The sequence below is a fragment of the Ptiloglossa arizonensis genome, chromosome 2 (genome assembly GCF_051014685.1).
Source record: "Ptiloglossa arizonensis isolate GNS036 chromosome 2, iyPtiAriz1_principal, whole genome shotgun sequence".
NCBI classification, from domain to species: Eukaryota; Metazoa; Arthropoda; class Insecta; order Hymenoptera; family Colletidae; genus Ptiloglossa; species Ptiloglossa arizonensis.
Window position 1 is genome coordinate 9,442,492 of NC_135049.1, and position 18,814 is coordinate 9,461,305.

Below are 18,814 nucleotides of genomic sequence, written 5' to 3' on the forward strand. Positions count from 1 at the left end.
TTTAAGTTTATTGCGGCTGTTTATAACGCCAGGAAATTAAACCAACTATAAAACGTTGACTCTTCAGAGGGAAATGATGTGTATATTTAAAATAGTTTATTTAATATATTGTATAAATTATATATTCAGCATTTTATTCTGAACTCACTTTGGAATGTTTCATTACAGGCACATTTAATACTCCATAAAGTTTAATGCACTTAAGACGAGTTTTATATATTGTTTAGTAAATGATCTCACTTGTCAAAAATTCGTTAAAAAATTTTTGTTTAAAATATATATATTTTAAGTATCGAATTGAATTTTCAATATTTTATACCGAAAACTGAAGAATATATTTAATATATCGGTATAACGAATAATAATGTGTTCAGGTAAAATATACAGAAAAGGACATACAAACTCAAAGAGTATATTCATTCACATATATTACTTTATCTCTTTACAATGCGTTATGCTTATGTTACAAGTATATTACAAAAATATGCTAAGAAACCTTTGTACACTTCACAGTGAATAGGAACGTTAAATAGTTTAATAATAACGAGTATGCTTTTCCTTGAAATGTGAATTATAAAAGAAAAAGCAAATAAGACTGAGTCAGACTTTTAGAGCATTAGACAGTGACAGGAACTTGAATTATTTACAATTAACATTGCCAACATGTTATACAGATTTATCGTTAACGGTAAAAACCGATTAAAGCATTTGAAATATTAATTTGCTGATAGATTAATAGCAATGAAAATTCGATTATTCGATTTTCAAATTTGTTTCGCTTATGAAACTGGCTCAGAAAATTAAAATATAAACAAAATATATTAAAATAATCATCGGTAATTTGTCTACAAGAAAGACACCTATGAAACATTGCTTCCATCGCTTATCATTTTAAATCTGGTTTTTATTCTTGTGTAGATCTTTATCAAAAGCTAAGAACCTTGATAGACGTGCCCCATTGTAAGGTGTTTCACTTCCTGGCGGATGTAGTCTCATCTAAAACAAAGATACATTCATGAAACTAATATATGAACAGAAAAGAAGTATAAGAAAAATTGAAAAGAATAGATAATTATTCTATTCTATTCCATTTATTTTCAGCTGAAACTTTATGTAAAGTACTACCTACCGCAATATGCACATCTTTGATGCAGTCATCTGGTTCACTTCATGACAAAAGGTTTTACCATACATGTTTCTTTATTTCAATAATCATACATATATACACACAGGCGCGCACGCACGCGTGTGTGTATAATACTTTCTTCGATTTTATTTTTAATGAACTTATTGGAGGCAACTAATGACAACTTGTATTGTTACAGTTAAAATTTATTTTTAGTTCTTGAAACAACAGGCTGGTATTCACGTGTACAAATATATCAAACGAGATCAACTGTTCACAACGCAATGAATAATGCAAAGTTAGTGCGCAAACGGTTATCAAACTATCAGGAATTCCATAACACCGCGTAACTAGTTTCTCGTTTCTTGAAGCAGCTTTCGAAGCCATAACGTGACGGATTAATGATCAATTTGCCCAACTCCATTGTGGTTAGTTTTATTAATGTTATTGTCAAAAATACAAATCACCCATCAAGCTCGGAAAGTACAGAGCACCGGTAAAAGTTTAGTCCGTATAATTCTAATTTTCCAGCAATAAAAGGAACGGATGTAACAACATATATATATATATATATACATAATACATGACTTGTCGTTCAACGTTCGCCATGAAGACAAAAAGAATTTCGTGACATTCGATCCTACCAGAATTCCACATACAACAAACTAATAATAATAATACTAAATTAAATGCTTTGTACTGTTACAGATTCAATAATTCTCTTTAAATATCAACCGAAATTTCTCTTTTTCAAAGTCACTCAACCATCCAGTTACCTGGTCTAGCAGCGGATAGTCTACTTGTTCAAATTTAGAAAGAAAAAAAAAGGGGGGGAAAAAAACAAGAAGTGCTTTATAATTATAGGACTGTAGGATGCAAGCTTGAGCATTAGCGGAGGACCCGGTTTAATCGCGCATTGCAAAATTGCACGCGTAGAGTTCGGCCGTGCAGCACTGATTCTCATCTATTTCTTGGCGAAGTCATCCACAGCTTTCTCATCCCCTTCCGCGTTTCTGAATCGCTTCTGCAAGAAAAAAAAACCGACACCAATCCGTTACACGTGATGAACACGGCGTTACGATGATCGGATGATGCGTGCATCTCAGGTAAAACTGACCTTCGCTTAGCTTACTTTTATCATGTGCTCTTCGAGGTTCAATTGGAAACATTTAGTCCCGTTTTGGGCAAATATCGGCAATTGTTCTATTCAATCCTCAACGTAACAGAGAAAGTAAACCTTCGATTAATTTGAGTGATCGTTTTGGTAAAAGTGATTTATCGTTTACCAAAGATTGTACAATTTATATCCGATACGAAAGAAAATGTTTCAAGTCGTTACATTTATTTATTGACCTTAGTTTAAAGCTAGACATTCTCACAGTATTTGTTTCGAATTTGAATTTCGAGTATAAAATAATACCGATAAAGTATACCACCCTGTCGGTCGAATCGCGAAATATTTACTACTTCTTCGTATAGTCTTCTTTTCACACGGTAGCTTCCAATTGAACCTCGTGTTACAGGAGTGTAATCGCGTTAACGAAAAACAAGTGAAATGCGGCTGAAGCACAAAAGCTCCCTTTTCGCAATTTTCTATCCGGGGACTGGCATTTCAGTTTCGTTTCTTTCGGTTAAAACTTGAAAATTCGCCTTGGAACGTTCTAGCCCGCTATAAAGCGCGTGTATCTCTACGGTTTGTTTCGTTCGTTCGTACTTTACTATATTTGGTGTTTTCTTTTCTTTTTTTTTTGTTTTCGGGCGTCGAGTCTGCTTTCGACGAAGAAATTTCGTTATTCGTGCCCCGGTGATCTCACCGATGATGACTCACCATAATTCTGTATTTCTCTTTGCAGGCGTATTCCGTTTCGTCCACGTCGTTGTAGCAATCGCTTTTATAATCGGGCGGTATCGGTTTGCCCTCGAATTGGCACAGCTTGGACAACGGTTTCGCATTGACGATCATCTTCTCGAAACCCGTTGGTTTCTGCTGGGGACAGTAGAACACGTCTGGTGTGTTCTTATCGAAGACAATGCTTTTACGCATCATATCGCCGGCCTCCACCGTGACGAGAAGCACCTGATGGAACAAATCAACGATCAGATACAACAAAGAGGATAACAAAGTGGCACGCTTAAGAAAATGTAATACGCAAACAGAAAATGTACCAGAGCTTTTTCTTACATTACAAACGTACAAATCACCGATTACCAGGCACAATTTGCAACATACTTTCCTACGTTTTCCCCACAATTACGAGAAAGATCGATTTTGATACCCGGTTTGGTTGCAACGCGTGAAATTACCATTCAAGAATTTATATTATTCACAAATATGAACTGCAATGTACGTGCAACGTTCCCCTCTCCATCGATTCCATTAGAGAGAAAAAATAACGTATTCCGTCGATGCTGTAACAATTGGAATTAATCTCACGGAAAACGATTTTAACTTTGAAATTCTACCTCTCGATCGGGATTCTTTCCAAACGAAAATTTTTCCAAGGTGGACCACCGTAAATGAAATTCAAACTTGCGCAACCGGTCGAATCAAAAAATTGTTTCTTCACACGACGAAGTTGTGTTTCCCGATCGGAGAGAAAATACTCCGGTCACGAAAATAAACGTTTACGTGCGTCACGTATCAATCGCACGCACTCAATGGTGATTCATACATCGTTAACTCGACTTTCCATTCGTGAAAGGATCGATGTTCGTCTACCATCGGGTCCGCCGTGTTTTACGCAAGACGATAAACGTCCACGGACCGATTTCCGATTCAATTCGCATAAAATCGTGCACGAGCGAAGAAAGAGAGAGGAAAAAGCCATAGAGACGTTCCAGGAGAGATCATCGTTTTCCCGATTTCTCCACGGGTAATTCCAATGCGCGTGATACACTTCCGGGTGGCATGAAACGCAGGAAGCACGCGTGAATCGTCGTCGATGGTTTACGTGAAACTTACGGCGAGCATGGTCACCATACTGCAAACGTACACGGTCCCTGAAAAGAGAGAAAAAAAAAGAAAAGAAGAAAAATGTCGAGATCGGTTTTTGCGACACATGGTGGTTTAGAATAGGGGGGTGAGGGGGCGAAGAGGTCGGATGTGTAAAAAGGTTTCATTCTGCACGTCAAAGGTTGCGTAAGGTAGCGCGTGAACGTACTCGGTCATTAGGCAAACGTAAACTGTGAAAACTGGGCCACTTGGAAAGAGAGTCAATGCCGTGCGTTAACACGACAGGCAATCCCTTTTCAGACGAGTCATTCTTACGGTGTGTTCTCGGTTGAATCGAACCCGAAGCTGTTTACGAGCTTTACACCGGGCGAGTTTCGATCGATTAAAATTCCAATGGCGAAAGATCGAGCGACAAACACCGCGTGATCCATTTCCTGATTCATCCCGACGAATGGGAAATGATCCTTTTTGTCAAATCTGAGCGAAAATACTTTCGAAAGGTATAACGAGCTTCGTGTCTCGACGATTTTTCGAGGATGAAAATAAAGGGAGAAGTTCGTACGTATGTGAATTTTCTTTCATCTCTTTCATTGATCAGAAAATATGATATCCATGTATGTATATCTATGTATATGATATCCATGTATATCTATGTATATGATATCCATGTATATCTATGTATATGATATCCATGTATATCTATGTATATGATATCCATGTGTAAAGTATGAAAGTGGAATGGAAAATTGTTAAAATACGAGACGAATATTGGCGAGATTCGTTTTTACTTAAATGCGCGTTGAGCAAGGCGTGTATTATATCATAAAAATGGTATATTTTACGCCAGTGTGTTTATATATACCTATTAGACGTCACGGGGAAAAAATTCCCCGATTTTCCGATTTAATGATGTCTCTTCGTTTACGTAATTTTTCCATTAGACGGGTGTACAGTTCGACATTAATTTGAAAACTTATCTATTTACTGATGATGCAACGTAGAACGAGGAGAATTAATCATTTATCGAATATCAGCTCCAATGTTAGTGAACAGATGAGAATCCAGGACTCGATGAAAAAAAGACACGTAGAAAAGAAAGGACGACCAGTTCGCCGGGCGAATATGTAAAAGAGAAAGGATGGCAGATGAATATTTCTTGCAAAATTAAGAAAAGTTCGATGCACGAATAAAAGAACGTGTATCCAATACGTTGAACGACTACGTACAATTGCTACAAGATTTGGTAAAGGAACGTAAATGCACTTAATTTCGGGTGAAAAAAAAAAAAGAAAAAGAAAAATTGTTACAGTCTCCCTGAATCGATTCTCTTTACCTGGGTTACGTTAAAATTAGAAAATATTGTTCCACGATTGAAGGAAAACGATAAATTCGAGTTTCGAGATCGGATCCAACAGTTGACGAAGAAATGCAAAGCAGTTACAGGGTCAGTTTCCTTGAACTGGTCTTCGACTTTATATATTCAACCGCAAGTAAGAGGATAGTTGGGAATATTGTCTTCGAGTAAGGCAAACTGCTATCGACTCGGTAAACACGAGCTTCGAGATAGAAACCGAGGAGGACGGATCGATGCTTAACGAACAAATGCAAAACGGTTGCACGGTCAGTTTCCTTGGATCGATCTTCGACTTAATACCGGACTACGAGTGGGAGGAGACAATCGAGTAGGTGCTATTTTTATCTGTCTGATCTACCATCGATTCTAAACAGCGCTCAAGCGCGTCTTCTGCAAGGACAACGAGATCGGCGGCGGTTCCGCGTGGTACATTCGATCAGACTGCTTCTGTTTCGAGATACAAATCACGCTGAACCGATTACACCCTTCTGACAATTCGTTAACAGGATACGACACTTGGCCACTCGTCTGATTTCACTACGAAGGAAAACAAATTTCACGAGCCTACTTCTTTTTCGAAAGACGTTTCTCCGGTCCAGGATTGCATTTGACAAACTGAGCTGGTCTATCAAGTTTCACTGATCTGTTTACAAACGAGCACTCGATATCTGGAAGCTGATAAAAAAAAAGAAAAAAAAAAATCGACAATCAGATATCTGTACACAATTACAGATTCGGATGCTTAATCTAAGAACATGCGGATTTGTCGAATATATTTGTCTTTGAAGTTGTCGTTAACGAGAAGGGCATTGAAGTGACCCATTAGACAGAAGAGGTGCGATAACGTGTAAACTCTCATTCTACAGAACGAGCTCACTTGAATAAGTAAATTAGCAGCCTCTCTCATTCATCGAGATGTTCTTATTCTTTTCTAGGTCAATGTTTAACGAGGTGTAAAAGCGCGAGCATTACAAAAGCGATCGCTGATTCACCGTTTATCAAAAATGCGTACTATCGTTGTACTACGGTACCCCTCGACTTGATCGTTTTGCAGCTTATAAATCTCTAACCCGATTTATCTCAATTGCTACGAACAGTAGCGCAATTTGTGATCGCTGAAACGTGCAACGAGACGCGTTTTAACGTGACATTTCCTTTCTGACATTTGTCTGTGACATTTAAGGCATCAGTGATTCGTTCCCCGTAGCGTGCAATGAAAGCCACCACAAGCTGACTACTAAATTGTTATTTTATTGCAAACGGTAGTACTCTTCTCGTTACGTTGCAACAATTACAAGAACAACATCCACTTATCAGAACATCGAAGTTAAAACAATTGAAGAATCGGATCCATTTGGAAAATTGAACAAAACACGAGAAACGAAAGAAACACCAAGTACTTGTTACAATTATACTTTTTCTTCATATTCTTCACTGAAAATCTAACTCGATTAACATATTAGGGTTCGTTGTAGATAGAGTTATTCGAGTAGATAATCCTCCAATTATATTGCAAATGGTATGCAATTAAATTCTTTTTTCGCGAGAATTTGGAGTCGCGAGATCATTTTCAAAATTTAACGTTGGACAAATTTCTAAGATACTGGATCTGTTAATACTGAACCATTACAAGTGTTTAGATACTATTGTTTTCTGCAACAGAATAGCGTCAGTATAGAGCTCAAAGTTACATTCACAGCGTGTCTCATCCTGCATACCTTAACAAACACGCAACGTATTATTGCGTGGGTTTCGTCTATAATTCACCGCTTTCGCAACTGAAACGAGTCCCAATATGTTCGTGTTATTCACTGTCGAATGCAATATTTGGACCTTCTTGTTCCGTTCATCGATGAAACGAGTCAGTTTGTACGAAAAACTTACCCATGCTGATGAACGCGTTTTGCACGAGCAAGAACACCTGTTGATCCTCGCGAGACGGCGTCTCTTCGTTGACTGAGATTGCAGCGGATCCGCGCTCCTCGGAGGCCCTGAAAGTGAGTGCCGTTATAATGTACAGGATGCCTCAAAAGTACTGGACTAACAGTATTCGAAACTAACCGAGCTATTCGATGTTATTGAGCGAGTTGGTTATTAAAAATAAAAAGAGATAAGAACTCACAAGAACTTACAGTTCGTCCTACGAGACAGGATACCGAATACGACGACTGCGCGTGCTGAGTGCGTGATCGGATCAGGGCCGACTTCACAATACTCGGACCCAATGATTGCGTAGAACATTTTTTCTAAATGTCATTGTTATTCTTTTGTAATTTAAATTATTTGACTTATAATTAAATAACTTGTATAATCAACGGTACATGTAATAAAAGAACTACAGTTTCGAACAATTACTTCTTAAAGAAATATAAAATAAATATAGGATGATAACGGAATAAATGAAATAAATTAGGCAAAATAATTTGTTGTTATTAAAAGTTTATTTTGAATCACTTTTAAACTATTACTACTGCTACTACTACTACTACTACTACTACTACTACTACTACTACTACTACTACTACTACTACTACTACTACTACTACTATGACCACCACCATCGACCAAATAATGTTCGGTTTGTTTAAAAAAGATCAAACCATTCGAACAAACCGAACAACTTGAGGGAAATCGAATGGTTCAAATTGAGCCAAATGGTTCGAAAGAAGACGTGGAGTGTTAATTCCGAGAGTTCTTTCAAACCACTCGGTTTATTCTGACCAGAGAAAAAGCCCTCTATAACTGAGTGAGATTCGTTCTTGGAACTCAAGAAAATAAACCAATAGCTACAGACCATTTAATTGATTATGCAGGCGTTAATGTAAACATTGGTATCTGGTCTCTTTAGATAGACTATAATCTCAAGAATGATATTCAATTTTCTTGGCTTCTAAGTTGATTTGAGTGACAATGATCGTAGCTAGATCTTTCTTTTTAAGCTTTCTTTTAATCATTTTTAAAATCGTTCACTCTATAGTTCGTACGAACAAATCTCATAAATAATGGAAACGTTTTAGAATGTTTCTTTCTTTACGATGGGTTGCCCTCGTATATAGTTAGGAATTTTGGATAGCGTGAAGACAAATGGAGTAGGTGTAGACGTGGGTAGACGATCTCGCCCTTCCCATATTCAGATTCGATAGTGTCATCAACTTGTGGTGGGCTTCGTCTCAAGAATTGTTTTTCTTCCAATTAAGATACACAACGAATGCATTGCGTGACAGCATTTCTTTATTTTACGATTCCCATACAATGTCTTTCAAAATAAGTTTCATAGGTATACAAAAATATATAACTCATTTATCTTTCGTATACTGTTTAAAATTAATATAAAAATTGTAACGGCCCATGCAACGCGCATAACGCCACATTATAAATAGGTCATCGAATGTCGAGACACTCTAAAAAAACTCACAACGGATGTGTCACTCGTCGATACCGATACCGTTGCGTACCAATGTCGATAATCGCTCCCAGAAAACGAAACACTTAAAGGTTTGTGCTACGGAGAACCAAATTTTCTAACGAACTGGAAAGTCGATTGCACGAACATCTATCTACACTACGGAACATCGCGAATAAAGTAATATCAAACATTGTGCATAACACGTGTTATACAAATACCATGAGTTATATATTGTCAGCCTGAAATAAAAATATCGGTTAAGTTATGTGTAGATCTCATAAATGTATATGTACAACATGTTTTCATTGTTTTTTATTTTACCAATTCGTTCAAATCAATATCCGAGGTATCCATAAACGTGACTGGCAATTCCTTGAAAGAGTCCTCAATATCAATCTTATCATCAGTTTTAATAATCTTTTCAATGTTAATCTTGTTATCATCTTGTACATTGTCTTTCCTTTCAGATTTGCTTCTGAAATATTTCTTATTTTAGTATAAAAATATGTATACGATATTTCTATATGTAAAAGTATCTATTATGCTTCTTGTACTATGCAAAAAGTTTTTACTTTTGTTTTGCTTTGGGATCTATGCTCTCCAGTTGAAACAATTTTGCGATCCTTTGAAAGGGATCTTTACTTTTTTCCTTCACGAATGGAGATTCCAAAATTTTCTGTAAGTAATCTTCCATAGGTGGCAATGGTTTATCCGGATTAAGAGCACGATAAGATAACATGTGCCATCTATGCTGTACTGCAGGATCTGACACGAATCCTGGTAAAAAACACTGATTGCCTTCCACTACATAACTGTCTCTGTTTGAAAATATATAAAAATATAAAAGATATATATTAATGCAACAATATTCAAATATACTTACTCTGTATCAGGTAATATCAGGGAGTCTAATAAATTATCTACAGCTTCATTTTGTTCATTGGATAACTGTTTAATAACAGATTTAAGAGGTCTTGCATCCATTATTCTACGATCTTCTGCAAATGGTAAAGATATTTCCACCAAGCACTATATGAATATAAACACATATAGTTTTTATAACGATAGACGTTTGAAAAGACAATGTAATTCAAAAAAATATTTTACAATACCCATGGTTCATCAGGAATATCAATACATGGAAACAATAATACCATTTTAGGTGTACTATTAACATTATTAACTTTTCTCACAATGGCAACAACGTCTAATTCGCGCATTGCTTCTACCAAACTGTAAAATGGTTTTTCCGCATTCTAAAATATATACACTCATATATTAATAGCTGAAAGTTTGTAAGTAAAAATAAAATAATAAGGGATACATTTACTTGACTCGAGGGTAAAACAACACGTGAAGTATTATCCTGCCAATACTCCAAACCAACGTTTTTTCTCTTTGTGAAGGTATGAATTCTATAACTTTTCTCCCCACTTTTGTAACTCATAGCTTCCTCTAGGTTTTCTACACTTACAAAAGCATTCATGTATTTGATTATTTACATCTAAATTTAGCAATAACAAAGAAAAATAAGTAACAGACTTTCAACTGGAATAAAAATTCCTCCATACTTATATCCTGCTACAGTCTCATCCTTCTTATACATAGTTCTTTGCTTATCTGAGTAGTCTCTTACTGATACTACTTTTTCATTGTCTTTAGCTGTTTTCCATGTTGGAAATTTTTTAGTATCTGTCACCTATTAAAAATTGCATTTAATTTAAATGATTGTGCACCATATACTATACATAATCTCATTAAGTTTAAAATTCTTTCTTACTTTAATGTAACTGACAATTGATATCTTTATATCGATTAATTCCAAAGTACAATACCATGGTATTGAATTTGTTGGTACCTCTAGATAAAATCGTAAATCGGATATAGCATTATTAAATGTAATGTGTTGACCATTGATCTAAGTATGAAAAATTTGTTAACAATTGTATCAAAATATGTTATGGATATAGATATTAAGGTAATAATAAATATTACCTTCTTGTGAACATCTTTCAGAAACATTTCACTAATTTTAAGAGAGGTTTCAGGTCTTTCATCTAATGATTCTTCTCCTCTAAAAAGATAAAGTTCTCAAATCAAATTATATACAATTATTCGTACAAAGGAATAAAACAATTTACGAATAAAATTAATTTGTTTTACATTGTAAGCAACTCAATATTTTTTGTACAAAGGGTCTTTGCAATTGCATCTGCTTGAAATTGCAAAATAATGTCATGTTCTTCGTTAAAATCTGACATCAAAACTACTTTTCTCATAGAATTATCAAAACTGAAACAAAAAACAACAAAATATTAAATATAGTATTTAAAATAACTTATTCATGTTAGAATAACTTTTGAACATACGCATTTTTGTTTATGTAATTCACTGTGGCAACAAGTGCTTCCACCCAATTGGAACACCAGCTTGTTTCATGCAGATGCATAATTTTTTCTATTAAATTCCAGTTTGGAATCTGAAAATCTATAAACTCTTCTACATGTTCTGTATTCAAACTATTCTTTGTAACAGAAGATCCCATCAATATTACTGCAATTTCATCCTTTGGTCGTAAAAAAATCTGTAAATCAATATATACTTATAATAAAAACTAAACAATATTAACACTGATTCTATACCTTTTTCTCAATTATTCTTTTAGTAATATGTTTTATTTTCTCCAATAAAATAGAATTAATTTGTTTAGTGGAACATGTCACTCCAATATTCATTAACAATACTAATGTTTCCTGGAAATTGCATCAATAAAATTATACTTTATTATGTAAAAAATATATATTTATTTACTGATATTCAATTATAGATAAAACAATACAGTTTATGATTATTAGAAAACCAAAATAATAACTGATTACATAATTTTTGTAAATCTATATTTATTTGTTGAAAAGATAATAAAGTATAACCTTTTCTAATTTTGGAGGCATTTTACACAACTGAAATTTACATGTACAATTAAAGTATGAATATATTCGAAGACCCTGAATAAGTTAAGGATTATAAGTATTTAAATAATAAACATTCATAATTATTTGAGAAAAATTATTGTTTTAATTAGGGCCAAAAGAAAATTATATATGACATTTATTACTATATATATATAGTCTTTACTGGTCAAGTATGACTTTATATTCCATGATATTTTGACAGAAAAATTATTTCGCGCATCACGATAATAATGTTAATTCTTGTTAACGTACATAGCCATTTAAATACTGTGCAATTCACAGATACGTATTAACAATTATTATAAAATAACAATTTTACTTAAAAAAAAGTTTTTTAATTTCACTATTCGAATGTAAAATATCACTCATAATTTCCAAATTAACCGATAGGAAATAAAAATTTCTCAAACAAAAGGCGCAAGATTTATGCGGACATTTTATAAAATTTAATTTCAAGAAAAAGAGAGCAAATATGAAATCGAAAAAAACAGAATCATTGGTGTATAAGAACACATGTAAAGGAATATAAGCAATGAAATTTTGGACATTTGTAGCTGTCATACTTATAATATACATGTTTTATAAGGATCAAGAACGAAAAAAAAATTTTGACATTACCAATTTATAAAATTGAGATTGCGCTGCGATGAGAGCGCCTTTTAAACAAGTTTGGATTCAAATTGTAAGGACCGATAAGATGGTGATGACTTTAAAATATTAAAAGCATTTAATTAAACATTTTTATAAAGAATAGATATAAATATTGTTACTCGAATGTTATTGAATTGCGTTAACTCTTTCTTGTAATTAAATGTTTTCGGTAAAACAAACAGAAATTGAATTTCTTAAATTAACACATAAAACATTTCTTTTATTGCAACTAAATTTGTCTTTTTAACAAATGGTACAAATTAAAGTGTTGTATTATTTTTCTATGTCTCCATCAACTCCTATGACATAAATTTGAATGCACATGTCAATCGCGACTTTTCTTTGTAAATTGAGCTTAACAAATGCAATTCTACAGGGTGAACGAATAATAGATTATCAAAAAAGGTGCGCTCGTAGAATTCGTAACACTTGTAAGAATTGAGACTGTTGACGCGTTTGTTTAAAATTAAGTACGATCTTACTGTGCTCAAAATTCCAGTATTTCCTGGTTTCAAAAGATAAAAAGTATATAACTTTATTGAGTTCTTATATTTATCGCTAAAACGTGTAATTAACGATTTTCCGTTATGTTCTAATACAAAAGTTGTCACATACATTTAGGTTATTTTTGTTAGGTAAGATATTGCTTGCTTTTCGTTCTATTTTAATTATTTTTTCAGTTACTATATAAATTTTACTTTATGTTAGTGTTTACTTGTAGATCGTGTTATAATATAGTTTCCTACGATTTGAATAAAATGGATTCGGACGAGCAAATGGATCCAGAATTGGTTGAAGAAGATGATGCTCTTCTTAATGAAGCGATTTGTATGAGCTCGAACGAGCTTGGTAAAATAATAGAATCCAATAAGAAAATTGCAAAATCTCAAAGTCCCTTAGAAACTGAATTGATAGAGAATAATTTACATGTTGGTGAGGATCATAAACACAAAGAAGATATTGCTTCTAATGTACACATTAATAATAGGATTAAATACCAAGAAAATCAAATAAATAATGGGAGTACCATAAAATATGAACATAATGTAAAAAATAAACCAGAAGATTTACATAGTTTCCGCAAAAGACCTGGAAAAAGTACATATCATGAAGATACAAAAGTTTCTCGTACTAGATGTCATATTGATTCAAGTTCCACTACAAATTCTTCATGTAGTAGTAGAAGACGTATAGAATATGAAACAGATCCTAGAATATTAGCTCACAGACAAAAGGAAATAGATTATGGAAAGAATACTATTGGATATGACAGATATATTGAGGCTGTGCCTAAGTAAATATTTTATACATAAGAATAATATTGAAAAGTTATTACAATATATTGTACTCTTTTAATTACATTCATTTTAGAGAAAAACGTACAAGAGAACATCCAAGAACACCACCAAAGCATATTAAGTACAGTAGAAGAGGATGGGATGGCATGGTAAGATTGTGGAGGAAACAACTTCATCAATGGGATCCTCCACAAGATAATAGTAATGTTGATTAAAATAAAATATTTAAACTTTATTTTATTACATAAGCATGTCATCATGGTTTTTCACAGATTCATGTTTTTTAGAATATGTATAAAATTAGAATATAGAAAAATTAGATAAAATGTAGTATAAATTTTGGTGTATGCTTACAAAAATATTTATATGTGTCAAAAATGTTTGATTGCAATATAAGTTAAGAAATATGTATTATAAATTATTGATTCAAAATCTTTAACAAAACAAATAATACAATTTATGTACAAATATATATATAACTGTAGTACATGTAATTCTGCATTACTATGTTTATAAAGGTACAAACATGGAAGTAATCAAGAAGCAATTAGACATGAAATACTAAAAACCAGTATTATTTTCAAAAATTTTAAGTTTCTTTTTATTGTACATACTGAGTTACATTAAATACACATTTTGATTATTTACAAATGTACTTTATACATTTAAATTGTATGAAGTGAATATTACTTAACATTAAATTGTGATTCTAATTTTTGTAAAATAATATCAAGTTTTTGATTGGTCCTTTGTTCCATTTCATCAATTCTTTTCATCACTTTTGTCTCCATATCACAGAATTTATTATCAATGTAAGTTTGAAGATGCATAATATCTGGTATAGTGTTCTTGCTAGTACATTGTGTTATTTCTTTTTCACTACTTTCTTCAGTATTTTTATTTTTTAATGAATTTAAAATATTCTTATAACATGATTGAACATCAACAGAAGCATTATCTTCTTCATTATTAAAAGTAAGCTTAGTTAAGAAATTTTTAAGTATTTCAGGACTAAAAATGTCTGTAGGGAAACTCTTGGATTCATTAATAGGCTCTGTTAAATAAAGCCTTATACCATATATCCACACAACTGAATTTTTGTTTTTTGTTTTTGTAAACTAAAATAAAAATTCAAATTCGAATAACTTCTCTTAAAAACTGTTAAAACTTTGTTTCATATAATTTTTATACCTTAATACTAGCTTCTGTAGCAGATGGAATAATTGTTGTTTCTGCAAAATAAACAGAATTATCTTGAAATTCATCTATGAATTCTGCAAATATTGTTGTTTCATATTCTCCAGATTCTTTGAAAAATTCTAATACATAAGCCTCCGAAACTACTGCGATACGGGATATCCTTTGGTGATTAATTAATTTTATATCCAACATACATGGTTCGGAAGACTGAATTGATTGCAAAGATATACAAGTATTCAGTGAAACTACATCTTCAAAGTTGGTCCTGTAAAAAATTCATATTGCTTTCTCAATTATAAAGAATACTAATTGTAGATTAAATTTTATTAAATATATTGTCAAATAAAACCAAAGAAAATGATATTAAAGTACAAATTGGAAGTCAAGTTATTGTATGATCATTTTGAAATAATGTTTATACATTATCTGTACTATTTTGTAAAATATACATGAATTTGTTGTAAGAAATATAAATATATTTTCATTACTTTTCAAATTCTTGAGATGAGGCTGCTGTGGTGAAAGCATCGTGAAACGGTTTATTATTATTAATTTTCCAGTTACATGAAATTTGTAAAAACTCCTTGTTTAATAGTAAAGAAGAATTATGAACTTCTTCATCGTTTAAAAGTTCCATCATAGATATTAACTAATAGATTTTTTCGTCGAACAATACAAATGTGTGTTTGCTATTTTTATAACATTATTTCAAAATGATTTTGAAAATAATTTTGATACTTGTTACTTTCACAAAGGTTATCCTATGTCTGTTTATAATTGAACAGGACTCTTTTCAGAATCACACAACTATTTATTATCATATAAAAATTGTATTAATACAGTTACAATTATATTATCGTTTAAACATTGTTACTGAAAGCAACTAAATACTGTTATTGCATACGTATCACATCAAATACGATATACAACGAAACTAACCATTTACTACAGTGGCGCGAAATGTGTTACTAATGAATCAGTATGAAAATAAGAAAAAAATAATACTAATCCTTGCAATTAGATATCACTAAAAACAATATTCTCTAATCAAATAAATTTACTGCGTCTATATAGAGAAATTATGGTCGTGAATATAAAACAATAGAATATACTGGAGTAAAATTTTAAATAAAGTGCTCATACGATCGAAAGGAATGATAGGTGGTGGGGGTTTGCAATTCAATCGTTTCAAGCAGTTGTGCAGAAGTACGGAGCTCAGATCTCTGCTCGTGAATCGTGTTTCTCTTTTACGTAAAATTAATTCTTTTGGCAAAAAAATGTCGAAATACACAATTGTCATGGTACGCCATGGAGAGAGCGAATGGAATAAGTTAAATCTTTTTTGCGGATGGTACGATGCCAATTTATCCGATAAAGGTAAGTGATTTTGGGACAATAATTGTTGAGAGTAATCTTCAAGGGCAAAAGGTCGAGGTAAATGAAATATTAAAAACTGTTAGGTAGGTGTTTTACTACAAAAATTGCCACATACATTCTATATCAATTCATTTTGTTATCATATACATAAGTTAGTAAATAGTAATAAAATGATTACAGTGATTTTGTAATTAGTAATAAAATGATAGAACTATTATAACCTTTACTTAAAGGTTTATAGTTTCGAATTTTAACATTCAATAAATAACGTACATTTGATGATAAGTATTTTGCAATTTACGTTTGAATTTTTCAGGTAAACTTGAAGCAGTTTCTGCAGGAAAAGCAATCAAAGATGCAGGACTTACTTTTGACATTGCTCATACATCAGTATTAACAAGGGCTAACGAAACCCTTAAAGCAATCCTTAAAGAATTAGGACAAGAGAGCATTCCCATTAGCAAAACATGGCGTTTAAATGAACGTCATTATGGAGGTTTGACTGGAATGAATAAAACTGAAACAGCTGCTAAATATGGTGAAGAACAAGTTCAAATTTGGAGAAGATCCTTTGATGTACCACCTCCACCAATGGAACCAGATCACAAATATTATGATACGATAGTAAAGGATGCAAGATATGCTAATGAACTGAAACCAGAAGACTTTCCTAAATTTGAGTCTCTAAAATTGACAATTGAAAGGACATTACCATATTGGAACAGTACTATCATTCCACAGCTAAAGGAGGGAAAGAAAATTATCATTGCTGCTCATGGAAACAGTTTACGTGGCATAGTCAAGCATTTGGATCGTAAGTTATTACTTCTACAGAAAAAGAAAATTTTATGAAATATAATAACTACTTCTTGTTTCAGAGATGAGCAATGATGAAATCATGGGTTTAAATCTGCCAACTGGTATTCCATTTGTTTATGAGCTAGATGAAAATCTTAAACCTGTTGTATCTATGAAGTTCTTAGGCGATGAAGAAACTGTCAAAGCAGCTATGGCTGCAGTTGCTGCACAAGGAAAAGCTAAATAAAGCTAAAGGAATTTATTATACAACTCGACCTCTATCACTGCATATATATTATTAACTAGTTTCTAGTTTTATCATTATTGTTAATTCCAATGTTATAAAGCACACTTAAATGTGTTCACAGAACATGTTTATAAAGAAACAAAACAACAAATTTAAATATAGTTATTTATTATTAATGACTGTCAAAAATTTCTGCGCATTGTAGTTTATTTAAAAGAATATTTATTGAGAATCATTGTATGAAATTAGAAGAAAAGCATAAAAATACAAGTATAAAAATGCAATATCATTATTTTTTCTTACATTCTACAATCAAGGGTTTCACATTCTAATTATTATCAAATTATTGTTTTCTATGTTATAATAATTGAAATTGTATGTACATTTCATAAATAATTTATTAAAAAATAAAAGTACAAATACAATAAATACTAAGTATACTGAAATGAATATTTCAACACATTTTCATATATGGAGATTAATAATTTCGAAATTTCATAACTCATTGTACACAGTATTCATATTAAATTAAAACCTCACACCTTTGGATTAAATTTATTAATACCAAAAGTTCAGATATATCATAGACATATAAACCAATACTTTTATATATTACCATTTCTAAGTCAATCCCAACGTTATCGGTTAGGGCAGAAATACCAGTTCAGCACTCTAGGTTTCATGAATCGACATCACAAATTTTGGAAACAGTGTAATTGTAACACTTTCTCAGCTATGATGTTCTTCGAATACAACACTTCAAAAACGGCGAAATATTCCCCGCAAATATTTGACAATTTTATTTTTCTGAATTTCTTGTACATGACGTTATTTCTAAAATTGTAACAACTGTGGCGGGAATTTCAAATGAATTTCCGAACTTTTATTACATATTTTCGCTGATTTTGGAACTTTAGTATCAGGAGAGCATAATTGTCGGTAAGTGTGATGTTACAGATTGACACTTATTTCGTTCACCTTTGTTCGATTTAATCGACAAATTGCTTCACGAACAATAAATATTTCAACAAAATGATATTTTAAGCTATTAGTTATAATTAATTATATATAATACAAATGTCTTATATATATAAGACATAAACTATGTCTTTATAACAAAGAGGTAAGTCACATTCGAAGGGATGTAAATACATCTTTCAGCTGTCGAAACTTTCATTCTCTTGGGAGACTCCGAGGTGGACAGACCTCTCCAATTTGGGTACATGTACCCTCCACGAAGTACCATGGAAATGGGAACATTTTCCATTTGTATGGAAAAAAGAGCAATATACTTAATAAATTTATTTGAATGCATTAGACTGACATTCATATTATTAAATTTGAAAAAAGTATTAAGTTATGTATGGGCGTTACAACAATATTTGGTAATAAAGTATTCAATTGTTTCTTATATACTAACTAACTATTCTAA

General features: G+C 32.3%; 5 protein-coding genes across 7 annotated transcripts; 2 read left to right on the forward strand and 3 right to left on the reverse strand.

The window, feature by feature from the left end:
* Nucleotides 1–608: 608 nt before the first annotated feature.
* Nucleotides 609–7,577, reverse strand: LOC143143709 (uncharacterized). 2 transcript variants are annotated; one of them, XM_076305297.1, is made up of 5 exons: nucleotides 7,556–7,577; nucleotides 7,318–7,424; nucleotides 4,089–4,126; nucleotides 2,955–3,203; nucleotides 838–996 (listed from the first exon to the last, which is right to left on the reverse strand). In XM_076305297.1, the coding sequence occupies exons 2-5, from the start codon at nucleotides 7,319–7,321 to the stop codon at nucleotides 892–894; spliced, it is 396 nt and encodes a 131-aa protein (XP_076161412.1). In that variant the 5' UTR covers nucleotides 7,322–7,424; nucleotides 7,556–7,577; the 3' UTR covers nucleotides 838–891. The 2 variants fall into 2 exon arrangements, with proteins under 2 accessions (XP_076161413.1, XP_076161412.1); XM_076305298.1 differs by lacking the exons at nucleotides 4,089–4,126; nucleotides 7,318–7,424; nucleotides 7,556–7,577 and adding exons at nucleotides 3,309–3,535; nucleotides 3,590–4,075 and having other exon boundaries at nucleotides 609–996.
* A 1,065-nt stretch (nucleotides 7,578–8,642) lies between these two features.
* Nucleotides 8,643–11,927, reverse strand: LOC143143705 (X-ray repair cross-complementing protein 5). Its single transcript, XM_076305291.1, has 13 exons — nucleotides 11,770–11,927; nucleotides 11,482–11,592; nucleotides 11,209–11,423; nucleotides 11,003–11,131; nucleotides 10,835–10,913; nucleotides 10,620–10,757; nucleotides 10,382–10,538; nucleotides 10,170–10,303; nucleotides 9,952–10,095; nucleotides 9,723–9,868; nucleotides 9,412–9,657; nucleotides 9,161–9,314; nucleotides 8,643–9,078 (listed from the first exon to the last, which is right to left on the reverse strand). The coding sequence occupies exons 1-13, from the start codon at nucleotides 11,788–11,790 to the stop codon at nucleotides 9,064–9,066; spliced, it is 1,689 nt and encodes a 562-aa protein (XP_076161406.1). The 5' UTR covers nucleotides 11,791–11,927; the 3' UTR covers nucleotides 8,643–9,063.
* A 906-nt stretch (nucleotides 11,928–12,833) lies between these two features.
* On the forward strand, nucleotides 12,834–14,357 carry Slbp (Stem-loop binding protein). 2 transcript variants are annotated; one of them, XM_076305295.1, is made up of 3 exons: nucleotides 12,834–13,097; nucleotides 13,171–13,756; nucleotides 13,834–14,357. In XM_076305295.1, the coding sequence occupies exons 2-3, from the start codon at nucleotides 13,221–13,223 to the stop codon at nucleotides 13,973–13,975; spliced, it is 678 nt and encodes a 225-aa protein (XP_076161410.1). In that variant the 5' UTR covers nucleotides 12,834–13,097; nucleotides 13,171–13,220; the 3' UTR covers nucleotides 13,976–14,357. The 2 variants fall into 2 exon arrangements, with proteins under 2 accessions (XP_076161410.1, XP_076161411.1); XM_076305296.1 differs by having other exon boundaries at nucleotides 13,184–13,756.
* On the reverse strand, nucleotides 14,341–15,653 carry LOC143143707 (uncharacterized). The gene is made up of 3 exons (XM_076305294.1): nucleotides 15,449–15,653; nucleotides 14,952–15,225; nucleotides 14,341–14,878 (listed from the first exon to the last, which is right to left on the reverse strand). The coding sequence occupies exons 1-3, from the start codon at nucleotides 15,598–15,600 to the stop codon at nucleotides 14,447–14,449; spliced, it is 858 nt and encodes a 285-aa protein (XP_076161409.1). The 5' UTR covers nucleotides 15,601–15,653; the 3' UTR covers nucleotides 14,341–14,446.
* A 479-nt stretch (nucleotides 15,654–16,132) lies between these two features.
* Pglym78 (phosphoglyceromutase 78) lies at nucleotides 16,133–17,666 on the forward strand. Its single transcript, XM_076305292.1, has 3 exons — nucleotides 16,133–16,337; nucleotides 16,654–17,151; nucleotides 17,216–17,666. Exons 1-3 carry the CDS (start codon nucleotides 16,238–16,240, stop codon nucleotides 17,380–17,382), a joined length of 765 nt encoding a protein of 254 aa, XP_076161407.1. The 5' UTR covers nucleotides 16,133–16,237; the 3' UTR covers nucleotides 17,383–17,666.
* The last annotated feature ends 1,148 nt before the right edge of the window (nucleotides 17,667–18,814 follow it).

Excerpts from the sequence above, each read along its gene's own strand:
- LOC143143709 (XM_076305297.1), bottom strand. Across the intron at positions 3,204-4,088 it reads GTATGGTGACCATGCTCGCC|GTGCTTCTCGTCACGGTGGA; the intron begins GTAAGTTTCACG and ends TTGTTCCATCAG. Across the intron at positions 997-2,954 it reads AAGAGAAATACAGAATTATG|ATGAGACTACATCCGCCAGG; the intron begins GTGAGTCATCAT and ends TCTTTGTTTTAG.
- LOC143143705 (XM_076305291.1), bottom strand. The coding sequence starts at position 11,790 with ATGCCTCCAAAATTAGAAAAG. Across the intron at positions 11,132-11,208 it reads AATTACATAAACAAAAATGC|TTTTGATAATTCTATGAGAA; the intron begins GTATGTTCAAAA and ends TTTTTGTTTCAG. Across the intron at positions 10,304-10,381 it reads AATTTTTATTCCAGTTGAAA|AAAACCTAGAGGAAGCTATG; the intron begins GTCTGTTACTTA and ends TTGTAAGTGTAG.
- Slbp (XM_076305295.1), top strand. The coding sequence starts at position 13,221 with ATGGATTCGGACGAGCAAATGGATCCAGAATTGGTTGAAGAAGATGAT. Across the intron at positions 13,757-13,833 it reads TATATTGAGGCTGTGCCTAA|AGAAAAACGTACAAGAGAAC; the intron begins GTAAATATTTTA and ends CATTCATTTTAG.
- LOC143143707 (XM_076305294.1), bottom strand. The coding sequence starts at position 15,600 with ATGATGGAACTTTTAAACGATGAAGAAGTTCATAATTCTTCTTTACTA. Across the intron at positions 15,226-15,448 it reads TCATCTCAAGAATTTGAAAA|GACCAACTTTGAAGATGTAG; the intron begins GTAATGAAAATA and ends AATTTTTTACAG. Across the intron at positions 14,879-14,951 it reads CTACAGAAGCTAGTATTAAG|TTTACAAAAACAAAAAACAA; the intron begins GTATAAAAATTA and ends TTTTTATTTTAG.
- Pglym78 (XM_076305292.1), top strand. The coding sequence starts at position 16,238 with ATGTCGAAATACACAATTGTCATGGTACGCCATGGAGAGAGCGAATGG. Across the intron at positions 16,338-16,653 it reads TGCCAATTTATCCGATAAAG|GTAAACTTGAAGCAGTTTCT; the intron begins GTAAGTGATTTT and ends TGAATTTTTCAG. Across the intron at positions 17,152-17,215 it reads CATAGTCAAGCATTTGGATC|AGATGAGCAATGATGAAATC; the intron begins GTAAGTTATTAC and ends TTCTTGTTTCAG.